Consider the following 12,350-nt stretch of genomic DNA (forward strand, 5'->3'; position numbering starts at 1 on the left):
AAGCTCAAGTCCCTCAGCCTTTCCTCATAAGACCTTCCCACCATACCAGGCAACATCCTGGTAAACCTCCTCTGCACCCTTTCCAATGCTTCCACATCTTTCTTACAATGTGGCGACCAGAACTGTACGCAATACTCCAAGTGCGGCCGCACCAGAGTTTTGTACAGTTGCAACATGATCTCACAGCTCCAAAATTCAATCCCTCTACCAATAAAAGCTAACACACCGAACGCCTTCTGAACAACCTTATCAACCTGGGTGCCAACTTTCAGGGATCTATGATCTTAGGAGATCCATCAAAGATGCCAAAAGATAATACCAGACCAAGCTAGAGTCCCAGGCTAGCCACACAGGCCCCTACCAACTCTGGCAAGGTTGCAAGATGTAACAGGCTATAAGATGAAGGTATGTAAAATCACTGGCTCCAACGCACCCTCCCTGAGGAGCTCAATGCATTCTATGCCCGTTTTGAGCAAGAGATCAATGAGGGCTCACCCTCCGCCTCTGAGGTCACCGTTGCAAATGCCAGAGCAGCTTTCTCAAAGGTCAAACCACAGAAATCACACAAATCACAGCATGACATAGATAGGATGCAAGCGTGACATAGATAGGATGCAAGACTAGGCGGAGAAGTGGCAGATGGACTTCAACGCGGATAAATGTGTAGTGGCCCATTTCGGCAGGACCAATGGGATGAAGGAGTACAATATCAAGGGTAGGACTCTTAGCTGTGTTGAAGAGCAGAAGGGGTCTGGGTCCACAGGACTCTTAAATCAGCCTCGCAGGTGGAGGATGTGGTCAAGAAGGCGTATGGTGTACTGGCCTTCATTAATCGAAGGATTGAGTTTGGGAGTCGGGAGGTAATGCTGCAACTTTATAAGACCCTTGTCAGACCCCACTTGGAGTACTGTGCGCAGTTCTGGTCGCCTCACTACAGGAAGGATGTGGAAGCTATTGAGAGGGTGCAGAGGAGATTTACAGGGATGTTGCCTGGATTGGGAGGCATGCCTTATGAAGATAGGTTGAGGGAGCTAGGGCTCTTCTCCCTGAAGAGACGAAGGTTGAGAGGCGACCTGATAGAAGTTTATAAAATATTGAGAGGAATAGATAGGGTGGATTCTCGGAGGCTATTTCCCAGGGCTGAAATGGTCGCTATGAGAGGACCCAGGTTTAAGGTGCTGGGAAGCAAGTACAGAGGAGATGTTAGGGGTAAGTTCTTCACTCAGAGGGTGGTGAGTGAGTGGAATAAGTTGCTGTCGGTGGTGGTAGAGGCGAACTCGCTAGGGTCTTTTAAAAGACTTCTGGATGAGTATATGGGATCTAATGGGATTGGGAGTTACAGATAGTTCTATGGCTTGGTAGGTATAGATGTGATCGGCGCAACCTTGTTTATGCTGTCGTGTTCTACGTTCTATGTTCTAAAGCGACTGGCCCGGATGAGGTACGTGGAAGGGCACTCAGATCCTGCATGGATTAGCTCGCAGGGGTATGCGCAGACACCTTCAACCTCTCTTTACAACATTCTGAGGTCCCTATCTGCTTCAAGAAGATGACCAGCATCCCAGTACCAAAGAAAAGCCAAGCTGTGTACCTTAACGATTGCCATCTGGTGGCTCTGACATCCATTGTTATGAAGCGCTTCAAATGGTTAGTCACGGCACGAATCAATTCCAGCCTGCCTGGATTCACTACAGTTTGCCGCTGCAACAGGTCCACAGCAAACCTGCATTCAACCCTGGAACACTGAGATAACAAAGACATCTATGCCAGACTCCTATTTATAGACTACAGTTCAGCCTTCAACACCATTATTCCTACGAAACTCATCTCCAAACTCTGTGGTCTGGGCCTTGGCTCCTTCCACCGCAACTGGATCCTGAACTTCCTAACCCACAGACCACAATTAGTAAGGATAAGAACAACATCTCCTCCACAATCATAGTCAAAACCAGTGCCCCCCTCAGCCACCTACTATACTCCTTATTCTCTTATGATTGTGTGGCCAAATTCTCCACCAACTCGATTATCATGTTTGCCGACAACACCACCGTAGTGGGTTGGATCTCAAACAATAATGAGACAGAATACAGGAATGAGATAGAGAATCTGGTGAACTGGTGCGGCCATACATTTTTCTTATCACTTCAAAAATCTATATCTGGTCAACTTAAATTGTTCCTTTTCTTACATCTCAGGTACAAATTTTAAAAAACGGTTACGATTGTATCTATGGGGCTGTGTCCACATTGAAACTGGTGCAACAACAACAATCTCTCCCTCAATGTCAACAAAACAAAGGAGATTGTCATCAACTTCAGGAAGCATAGTGGAGAACATGCCTCTATCTACATTAACGAGGCTGAAGTAGAAATGGTCGAGAGGTTCAAGTTTTTAGATGGCTGGATCACTAACAACCTGTCGTGGTCCCCCCATGCTGGCACTATAGTTAAGAAAGCCCACCATCGCCTTTCCTTTCTCAAAGACTAAGGAAATTTGGCATGTCAGCTATGACTCTCACCAACTTTTACAGGTGCACCATAGAAAGCATAATTTCTGGTTGTATCACAGGTTGGTATGGCTTCTGCTCTCCCCAAGACCGCAAGAAACTACAAAAGGTCGTGAATGTAGCCCAATCCATCATGCAAATCAGCTTCCCATCCACTGACTCTGTCTATACTTCATGCTGCCCTGGCAAAGCAGCCAGCATAATTAAGGACCCCATGCATACTGGATATTCTCTCTTTCATCTTCTTCAGTTGGGGAAAAATACAAAAGTCTGAGGTCATGTATCAACCGACTCAAGAAAGCTTCTTCCCTGCTGCTAGCAGACTTTTGAATGGACCTAATATTTCTCTACACCTTAGTTATAACTGTAACACTACATTCTGCACTTTCTCATTTCCTTCTCTATGAACGGTATGCTTTGTCTATATCGCGCACAAGAAACAATGTTTTTCACTGTATGTTATTACATGTGACAATAATAAAACAAATCAAATACCAATTCTGAAATGAATGTAGATAATTTCCAAACAAATATACATTTTTGACTGGTATATGTTCATTTCTTATAATTGAGCTTGAAGATATAATTGCCACTATAATCCTTTGTTCGGGGAGCTGGAAGCCACATGATGGTTGACTCATTCCCTTGCTATAGTTTAAAACAAAGGCTGTTTTTAAAATTAAATTCTGAGTGTTGCCTCTGAGTGGAGGTGAGGTACATTGTGGTTGAGTAACTGTGAAACTTGCTGCAACACTCACAATGCTACTTTAGCTCTTCTCAACTTGGAAAGCAGTTCAAGCATAGCACGTGGACTCAGACATGGCTGGGAAAAGTTGAAAAAAGGGGCACTATTAGACCACCTCTTTGTACGTGATACCCATTCAGTGACCATTGCTGAAAACTGTATTTGTGAATATGTCACCCAGATTAAATTCAACTGTGACATGCTCAACAGTTTAAGTGCCTATTGTCCAATGTCCAGACACACACACCAAGAATGACTAGGTAGAAGCCACTAGAGGCTTTCTGCCATCTCCTGAAGCACACTCTGGTAAGATTTTGGAATAAGCCAAATGAGAAAAAAGAACAGGGCAAAAATTTGGGTTCTAACAGAGAATTGTTTACATTCAAAAAATGGTCTGATGGGAGATACAATGGTGATTATGCAACATCGCCTGATGTGCCCGTAACTAAATGGTAAATTGAATCTTAATTAATTCAAAAATATCTCGGACTTGATATCTCAAGTATACTTGTGTATTTAACACAAGGTGTGAAAAGTTTGGGCTGTTTTGTCAGATGAGATTATGAGATCTAATGTAGATGTTTAAAGTTATGAAGACAGTGCATAGAAATAGATAGCTTAGTATACATCAGCATAAACTGTTCATTAGGATCAAATGGCCAGTTCCTTTTGGCAATTTCTAAGTAATTTTATGCCATTTCAATTTCAAGTCATTAACTTGTGAGGCTGCAGAATTACTGTGGTTTCAATAACTTCAAATCCAACCACAACCCTGCTCCCACCCCAGTCTTAATTGCCATTGCAGGCAGTCCTCGGACTTGCAACATAACTGATTCCTGAAAACTGCATCTGAAGTCAAAACACTGTAACTCGAAATGATTTGCCTGTGGGAACCAATGTTCCTGAACCAAGATGGGATACCCTATTTTCAATCAAATAACCCAGAATTTTGTTCTCAATTACAGATGAGTAATATATCAATATTAGCATATTCATTAACATTAATCATAAAAATTTACAGATACATAATGCATTGTAATGTACAGAAATGACCACTGTACAGTATCTACAAGTTATCTAAAAAGCGGAGGCAAATTTTTAAAGTCTTGCAGTTACTTGTCTTCATTAATCCTGGGCTCATGATTGGGTCTGAAGGGCTAGATGGCCTACTCCTGCTCCTATTTCTTATGTTCTTATGGTGGAGCTGCAGAAAGTAGTTGAGGGAGGGTTCTGGAATTTTTGAAGAAAAATGTAGAAATATATTTGATGCAGTGGAAGATACATGGGAAGAAGCATTGTTTGAATGATATTCAATCCCACTGGCTGTTCTAGAGCAATTATACAGTCTTGTGACTAATCTCAGCAACCCTAGTGTGAAGAGGACAATTAAAAACAAACACAAATCAATGTGTACTCACTCCTGATTGCGATGCAATGACCCCAGATATAAGCATTATTGCGTGAATGTCACATTGCACAGAATAAGCTTCAGCTATGATGACCTCCAGCTAGATTACTTGCTGACACTATCATGGTTCACACAAGCTAAAAAAGTGAAGAATTTATAACCAACATAGTAATTGCATAAAATAATAGATTTTGAGGATTTTTTTCAGGAGAGGTTAAAGAATCATTTGTGGTCTGCACAGTGACTGTAGGATCTTCCACTGTTGGTGGATTGAAATGGTGAGAGCATACAGCACAGTAGAGAATTAGAAGAACATAGAACATTACAGCGCAGTACAGGCCCTTCAGCCCTCGATGTTGCACCAACCAGTCGAACCAATCTAGTGACCCTCTAACCTAAACTATTCCAATGTTATCCATATGCCTAGCCACTGACCATTTGAACGCCCTTAAAGTTGGCAAGTCCACAACTGCTGCAGGCAGGGCATTCCACGCCCTTACTACCCTCTATCCGTCCTATTACTACCACCCCTTAATTTAAAGCTACGTCCCCTCGTGTTAGCCATCACCATCCGAGGAAAAAGGCTCTCACTGTCCACCCTACCTAACCCTCTGATCATCTTGTGTGTCTCAATTAGGTCACCTCTTAACCTTCTTCTCTCTAATGAAAATAACCTCAAGTCCCTCAGCCTTTCATCATAAGACCTTCCCACCATACCAGGCAACATCCTGGTAAACCTCCCCTGCAGCCTTTCCAATGCCTCCACATCTTTCTTATAATGCGGTGACCAGAACTGTACGCAATACTCCAAGTGCAGCCGCACCAGAGTTTTGTACAGTTGCAACATGACCTCCGAAATTCAATCCCTCTACCAGTAAAAGCTAACACACTGAACGCCTTCTTAACAACCTTATCAACCTGGGTGCCAACTTTCAGGGAGCTATGCACATGTACACCGAGATCTCTCTGCTCATCAACGCTACTAAGAGTCCTTCCATTAGCCCTAGATTCTGTACTCCTGTTACTCTTACCAAAGTGAATCACCTCACACTTTTCCATATTAAACTCCATTTGCCACCTGTCAGCCCAGCTCTGCAGCTTATCTATGTTCCTCTGCAAACTGTAACATCCATCCATAGTAAGAGCAGAAAGATACTCCAGGAGAGCGTTTCCCAAACTTTACCAGCCACGGAACCCTTTTGACCTCCCAAGAGTACTAAGGAACCCCTGGGAAACATCTGTGTGTTGAAGAGCCAAACCACAAAAAAAAATGACTTTTCGCAGCATGGATACAAACATACAAAACCCTAATTTATAGAAGTCTTTCCATGTCTTAAGTGTATATGTTAATTATAATGAAAAATTTCTCTTATCACAAAATGTCCATAGGTCTCCATATGTTGTCAGTTTTAAAGGGAGGAGTGTATGCACACACACTTACTCACTCATTCTCACCTCTCTCCAAGACTCAACCGCTCTGCTCCTGGTCCAAGACCTGGTTGCTCCCCTCCTTGTCCAAGACCTACCTGCTCCCCTCCTAGCCCGAGGCTCCCCCAGGTCCCACACTTGTTCTAACTTGGAGGCCACACTCCCACCACTCCCTCTCACTGAGCATGTTCTCCACCCCTCGCAAGCCACTCTACCTCCACTCACTCTGGATTCTGGAGAAGCCAGCCAATGATTGGACGAGCTGGAAACAACATGAAACTCAAATTGTACTGATCAGCTTTGCCTGCCACAGAACCCCTGGGAGGTTCCTGTAGGACTTTGGGCTTCCACAGAACCTAGTTTGGGAACCCGTCTCAGATATTAGGTTAGAAACATTGCAAAGAAAGCATGTAGCATAGCTATAGAAAGGTCTGAAAGTAAGAACCAACAATGTCAGCATCAGTAACGGATAAATGGGTTTGGCCTGCAATGTTACAGACTTTGCAATATTGCATTTACATAGAATGGAGCTTGACAGTCCTCTGAGGAAAGCTTGAAGAAATCAAGCCTGGAGGTGATAAATAGCAACTTTTTTTTCCCTGAACACCCTTCATAAGAAAACACTTTCCCAGAGGTACAATTAAGATAATTATGCAAAGTATAGCATTTTTGAGAGAAATAGGCAACTTTCGAAGCATGATTTTTGAAGTTTTCCATCACTGTGCTTGCTTTGTTTCATATTTGATTATCATGTTAGTAAACAATCTCATTATTATGGTATCATCTCAATCCTTAGTTGGTAGTAGCTGAACTAGATGGACCTTGGCCTTTTGACATTGATGAATTTTTCTATATTTCTTTAAAAATGCATAAAATTGTTATGGAACTTAGAATGAAAGTGTTGCAAATGAGTAACATTAGGCAACTAGATAAAGTTATTCCTAGTAATCAAATTCAGAACTTGGTTGAGGGATTGCAGATTATCAGGTTTAGCTGATTGAATCCAATTAATGGTTCAATTAATGGATACGTCAGGTTTCAGGATGAAGCTAGAATGGCTTCTATCTAACAAGCATTCATCTTGAAAAAAGATCTAGCTTAACAGCTGCAAAGTAGTGGCAGAGAGGTAACATTAACCATCAATGGCACACATTTGGAAGTTAAACTGGACAATCAGAATGGTACTAAGATGAAGTAGAAGGAAATGGAGGAGAGGTGCTGGATCACATTAGAGTCCATCATCAACCGTAAACATGGCTGTGAATATCAAATCTTCAGTATACATACTGATGCCGTAAGATATTACAATGTGCACTGCCAGAACCTAGGAAGTAACGTGAAGGAACTTACCTCGGGCTGAATAGCTTTAAAAACTGGTGCATCCATTAGTGTTATCTGACTCTGAAAGAAACCAAACAGATCAGACATTGCGAGTTAACTGTGTAATTAACAAACCTTCACAACAGTTTTGAACATTGTAAATTGAAAGTAAGTTTTCTGATTGCATTTTATTTTATGAAAATATGAAACATTACAAAATAGACTAGTATGTTATTAGAATTGGTGGAATTAATGTCAAGAATGTAAATTGCTGACGGCCATTCAGCTCTATTAACCTGCTCTGCTATTCAGTGAAATTATGGCTGATCTTCTACATAAATGCCATTCCTGCACTAGCCCTGCATCTACTGTAAAATCTATCAAACTCAGTCATGAACATGTTCAACCATTCAGCCTCCTCAGTCCCTCGGCTGGAGAATTCCAAACATCCAGCCCCTTCTGAATGAAGAAATTCCTCCTCATCTTAATCTTAAATGGCCTATCTCTTAGACTGTGTCCCCTGCTTCTAGACCACCCCTACTCCCCCAGCCAGGGGAATCAATATTCTTGCATCTTCCCATCAAGCCCTGGAAGACTTATGTCTTTTTGAATGAAATCACATCTCATTCTCCTAAACTCCACAGAATAAAAGCCCTGTCTATTTGATCTTTCATCCTAGGACAATCCCTCCATTCCAGGAACTAATTTTGTGAATCTTTGTTGCACTCCCTTTATGACAGATATTTTCCCTTGAGTAAGTAAACCAAAACTGCACACAATACTCCAGGTGCAGTCTCACTAAGGCTCTATATAATTTCAAGAAGACATCTTTACGTCGATATTCAAATCCTCTTATAATAAAGGCCAACCTACCATTTGATTAATTACTTGTTGTACCTGTACTGTTGTTCCTTTGAAGTTCAACACTTTCCAGCTTCTCACCATTTAAGAAATACTCAGTATGTCTGTTCTTCCTACTAAAATGGATGACCACATCTCTCTACATTATATTCCACCTGCCAAATATCTGCCATTCACTTAGTACCTCCAAATTCATCTAAAGCACATTTGCATCCTCCTCACAACTCACACTTCCACGGAACTTTATGTCATCTGCAAACTTGAAAAATTATATTTAATCATAGAATTTCTACGGTGCAGAAGGAAGCCATTCAACTCAATGAACCTGCACCAACAACAATCCACCCAGGCCCTAACACCATAACCCTACATATTAACCCTGCTAGTCTCCCCTGACACTAAGGGGCAATTTTGCATGGCCAATCAACCTAACCTGCATATCTTTGGAGATGGAAGGAGACTGGAGCATCCAGAAGAGAAGGCGAGAACAGGCAAATTCCACACAATGACCCAAGTCTGGTATTGAACCCAGGTCCCTGGCACTGTGAAGCAGCAGTGCTAACTAATGATCCAAATCATTGATATAGGTTGTGAATAGCTGGCACCCAAACACTGACTCTTGCAGAATCCCACAAGTCCAAGCCTGCCAACCTGAAAATTATGATGTGGGTATGCCGGCGTTGGACTGGCGTAAACATAGTAAAAAGTCTGACAACACCAGGTTTTAGTCCAACCTATTTATTTGATAATATACTCACAAGCTTTCGAGGGGACTGCCTCTTCGTCAGGTGAATGGAGAGTTCTGGCCTCAGACAGAGCATATAAAGCACAGACAGTTTAGAGATTACTGATTAAAATGCGAATCCTTACACCTAACCTGCTGTTCAAGACCTGAAGTGGCTGATAATGTGAGTGGAAGGAGCACTGATCACAGTTTAAAGAGATGTGTATTGTCTCCAGACAGTACAGTAAGTGAGGTTTTGCAAACCCAGGCAAGTCACGGGGGTTACAGATAGTGCGACATGAACCCAAGATCCCTGTTGAGACCGTCCTCATGTGTGCGGAACTTGGCTATCAGTCTCTGTTCAGCGACTCTGCGCTGTCGTGTGTCGTGAAGGCCGCCTTGGAGAACGCTTACCCGAAGGTCAGAGGCTGAATGCCCGTGACCACTGAAGTGTTCGCCAACAGGAAGGGAACAGTCTTGCCTGGTGACTGTCGAGCGATGTTCATTCATCCGTTGTCGTAGCGTCTGCACGGTCTCCCCAGTGTACCATGCTTCGGGACATCCTTTCTTGCAACGTATCAGGTAGACAATGTTGGCCGAGTTGCAAGAGTACCTGGTGGATGGTATTCTCACGTGTGATGATGGTATCCGTGTCGATGATCCGGCATGTCTTGCAGAGGTTGCTGTGACAGGGTTGTGTGGTATTGTGGTCACTGTTCTCCTGAAGGCTGGGTAGTTTGCTGCGAACAATGGTCTGTTTGAGGTTGTGTGGTTGTCTGAAAGCAAGAAGTGGGGGTGTGGGGATAGCCCTGGCGAGATGTTCGTCTTCATCAATGATATGTTGAAGACTCCGGAGAAGATGTCGTAGCTTCTCCGCTCCGGGGAAGTACTGGACGACGAAGGGTACTCTGTCCACTGTGTCCTGTGTTTGCCTTCTGAGGAGATCGGTGCGGTTTTTCGCTGTGGCGCATCGGAACTGCCGATCTATGAGTCGAGCACCATATCCTGTTCTTACGAGGGCATCTTTCAGGGTCTGGAGGTGTCTGTCACGATCCTCCTCATCTGAGCAAATCCTGTGTATACGGAGGGCTTGTCCATAGGGAATAGCTTCTTTAACATGTTTAGGGTGGAAACTGGAGAAGTGGAGCATTGTGAGATTGTCTGTGGGCTTGCGGTACAGTGAGGTGCTGAGGTGACCGTCCTTAATGGAGATGCGTGTGTCCAAGAATGCAACTGATTCTGGGGAATAGTCCATGGTGAGTCTGATGGTGGGGTGGAATTTGTTGATATCATCATATAGTTGTTTCAGTGATTGTTCACCATGAGGCCAAGGGAAGAAAATGTCATCGATGTATCTAGTGTACAGCATCGGTTGAAGATTCTGTGCAGTGAAGAAGTCTTGTTCGAACCTGTGCATGAAGATGTTGGCATATTGAGGTGCAAATTTGGTCCCCGTGGCTGTTCCATGTGTCTGGATGAAAAACTGGTTGTTGAAGGTGAAGACATTGTGGTCCAGGATAAAGCGGATGAGTTGTAAAATTGCATCTGGAAACTGGCAGTTGTCAGCATTGAGTACTGAGGCAGTTGCAGCAATGCCATCGTTGTGGGGGATGTTGGTGTAGAGCGCTGAGACATCCATTGTGACGAGGAGTGTCCCTGGTTCAACTGCTCCGTGTGTGCTGAGTTTCAGTAGGAAGTCCGTAGTGTCGCGACAAAAGCTGGGGGTTCTTTGTACAATGGGTTTCAGGATGCCCTCGACGTAGCCGGAGAGGTTCTCACACAGAGTTCCATTGCCCGATACGATGGGACGGCCAGGTGTGTTTGCCTTGTGTATCTTTGGGAGGCAGTAGAGATCTCCAATGCGGGGAGTACGTGGAATGAGAGCACGGAGGGTGCTCTGAAGGTCCGGATCAAAGGTCTTGATCAGATTGTTGAGTTGACGAGTGTGTTCTTTGGTCGGATCTGTGGGTAATTGTCTGTAGTGTTCCTCATTGTTTAGTTGTCGGTACACTTCTTTACAGTAATCCGTTCTGTTCAGTATGACGATGGCCCCTCCTTTGTCTGCTGGTTTGATGACAATGTTGCGGTTTGTCTTGAGAGCGTGGATGGCGTTGCGTTGTGCTTGGGTGATGTTCGGGGCTGTCTTGTGAGTGCGGCTGATGAATCTGGTGTTAACGCACCTCCTGATGGTTTGGGCATACAAGTCCAGTCGAGGGCAGCGGCCTTCCGGAGGAGTCCAATTGGAGTCCTTCCTCTTAGGCTGTTGCACTGCGGATCTCTCTGTCGGCTGTTCTGGTTCATCGACTGTCTCATTGTGTTCGTTGCTGGCCTCTTGGGGTTTGTGGAAAAACTCCCGCAGCCTCATTCGCCTGATGAATTCCTCTGTGTCCGCTGCGAGACTGATGGGGTCCATTTTGGTGGTGGGGCAGAAATTGAGCCCTCGGCTGAGAACTTCGATTTCATCTGGTTGAAGTGTGTAGTCCGACAAGTTGACAATAGACCTCCCTGCGGTAGTGCTGTTTTCTACTGTGGTGCCGGGGGAGGCTTGGTTGTTGCTGGCGGCGATGCTGAGTTTCTCAAGTTTCCTATTCTTGGTGTGCATGTAGGCGACAGAGAGATCCGCAGTGCAACAGCCTAAGAGGAAGGAATCCAATTGGACTCCTCCGGAAGGCCGCTGCCCTCGACTGGACTTGTATGCCCAAACCATCAGGAGGTGCGTTAACACCAGATTCATCAGCCGCACTCACAAGACAGCCCCGAACATCACCCAAGCACAACGCAACGCCATCCACGCTCTCAAGACAAACCGCAACATTGTCATCAAACCAGCAGACAAAGGAGGGGCCATCGTCATACTGAACAGAACGGATTACTGTAAAGAAGTGTACCGACAACTAAACAATGAGGAACACTACAGACAATTACCCACAGATCCGACCAAAGAACACATTCGTCAACTCAACAATCTGATCAAGACCTTTGATCCGGACCTTCAGAGCACCCTCCGTGCTCTCATTCCATGTACTCCCCGCATTGGAGATCTCTACTGCCTCCCAAAGATACACAAGGCAAACACACCTGGCCGTCCCATCGTATCGGGCAATGGAACTCTGTGTGAGAACCTCTCCGGCTACGTCGAGGGCATCCTGAAACCCATTGTACAAAGAACCCCCAGCTTTTGTCGCGACACTACGGACTTCCTACTGAAACTCAGCACACACGGAGCAGTTGAACCAGGGACACTCCTCGTCACAATGGATGTCTCAGCGCTCTACACCAACATCCCCCACAACGATGGCATTGCTGCAACTGCCTCAGTACTCAATGCTGACAACTGCCAGTTTCCAGATGCAATTTT

The 12,350-nt window shown here is 44.4% G+C and overlaps 1 protein-coding gene across 3 annotated transcripts in view; it reads right to left on the minus strand.

The window, feature by feature from the left end:
• Nucleotides 1–12,350, minus strand: part of ralgps2 (Ral GEF with PH domain and SH3 binding motif 2) — a 359,688-nt gene that overhangs the window by 308,732 nt on the left and 38,606 nt on the right. For all 3 annotated transcript variants that reach the window (XM_080196004.1, XM_080196003.1, XM_080196005.1), the window contains exon 4: nucleotides 7,438–7,488. In XM_080196004.1, the coding sequence (XP_080052130.1) occupies nucleotides 7,438–7,488 (51 nt within the window). The remainder of the gene's footprint in view (nucleotides 1–7,437; nucleotides 7,489–12,350) is intronic.

The sequence above is a fragment of the Carcharhinus amblyrhynchos genome, chromosome 9 (genome assembly GCF_965287045.1).
Source record: "Carcharhinus amblyrhynchos chromosome 9, sCarAmb.v2.hapA, whole genome shotgun sequence".
In the NCBI taxonomy this organism is placed as follows: Eukaryota; Metazoa; Chordata; class Chondrichthyes; order Carcharhiniformes; family Carcharhinidae; genus Carcharhinus; species Carcharhinus amblyrhynchos.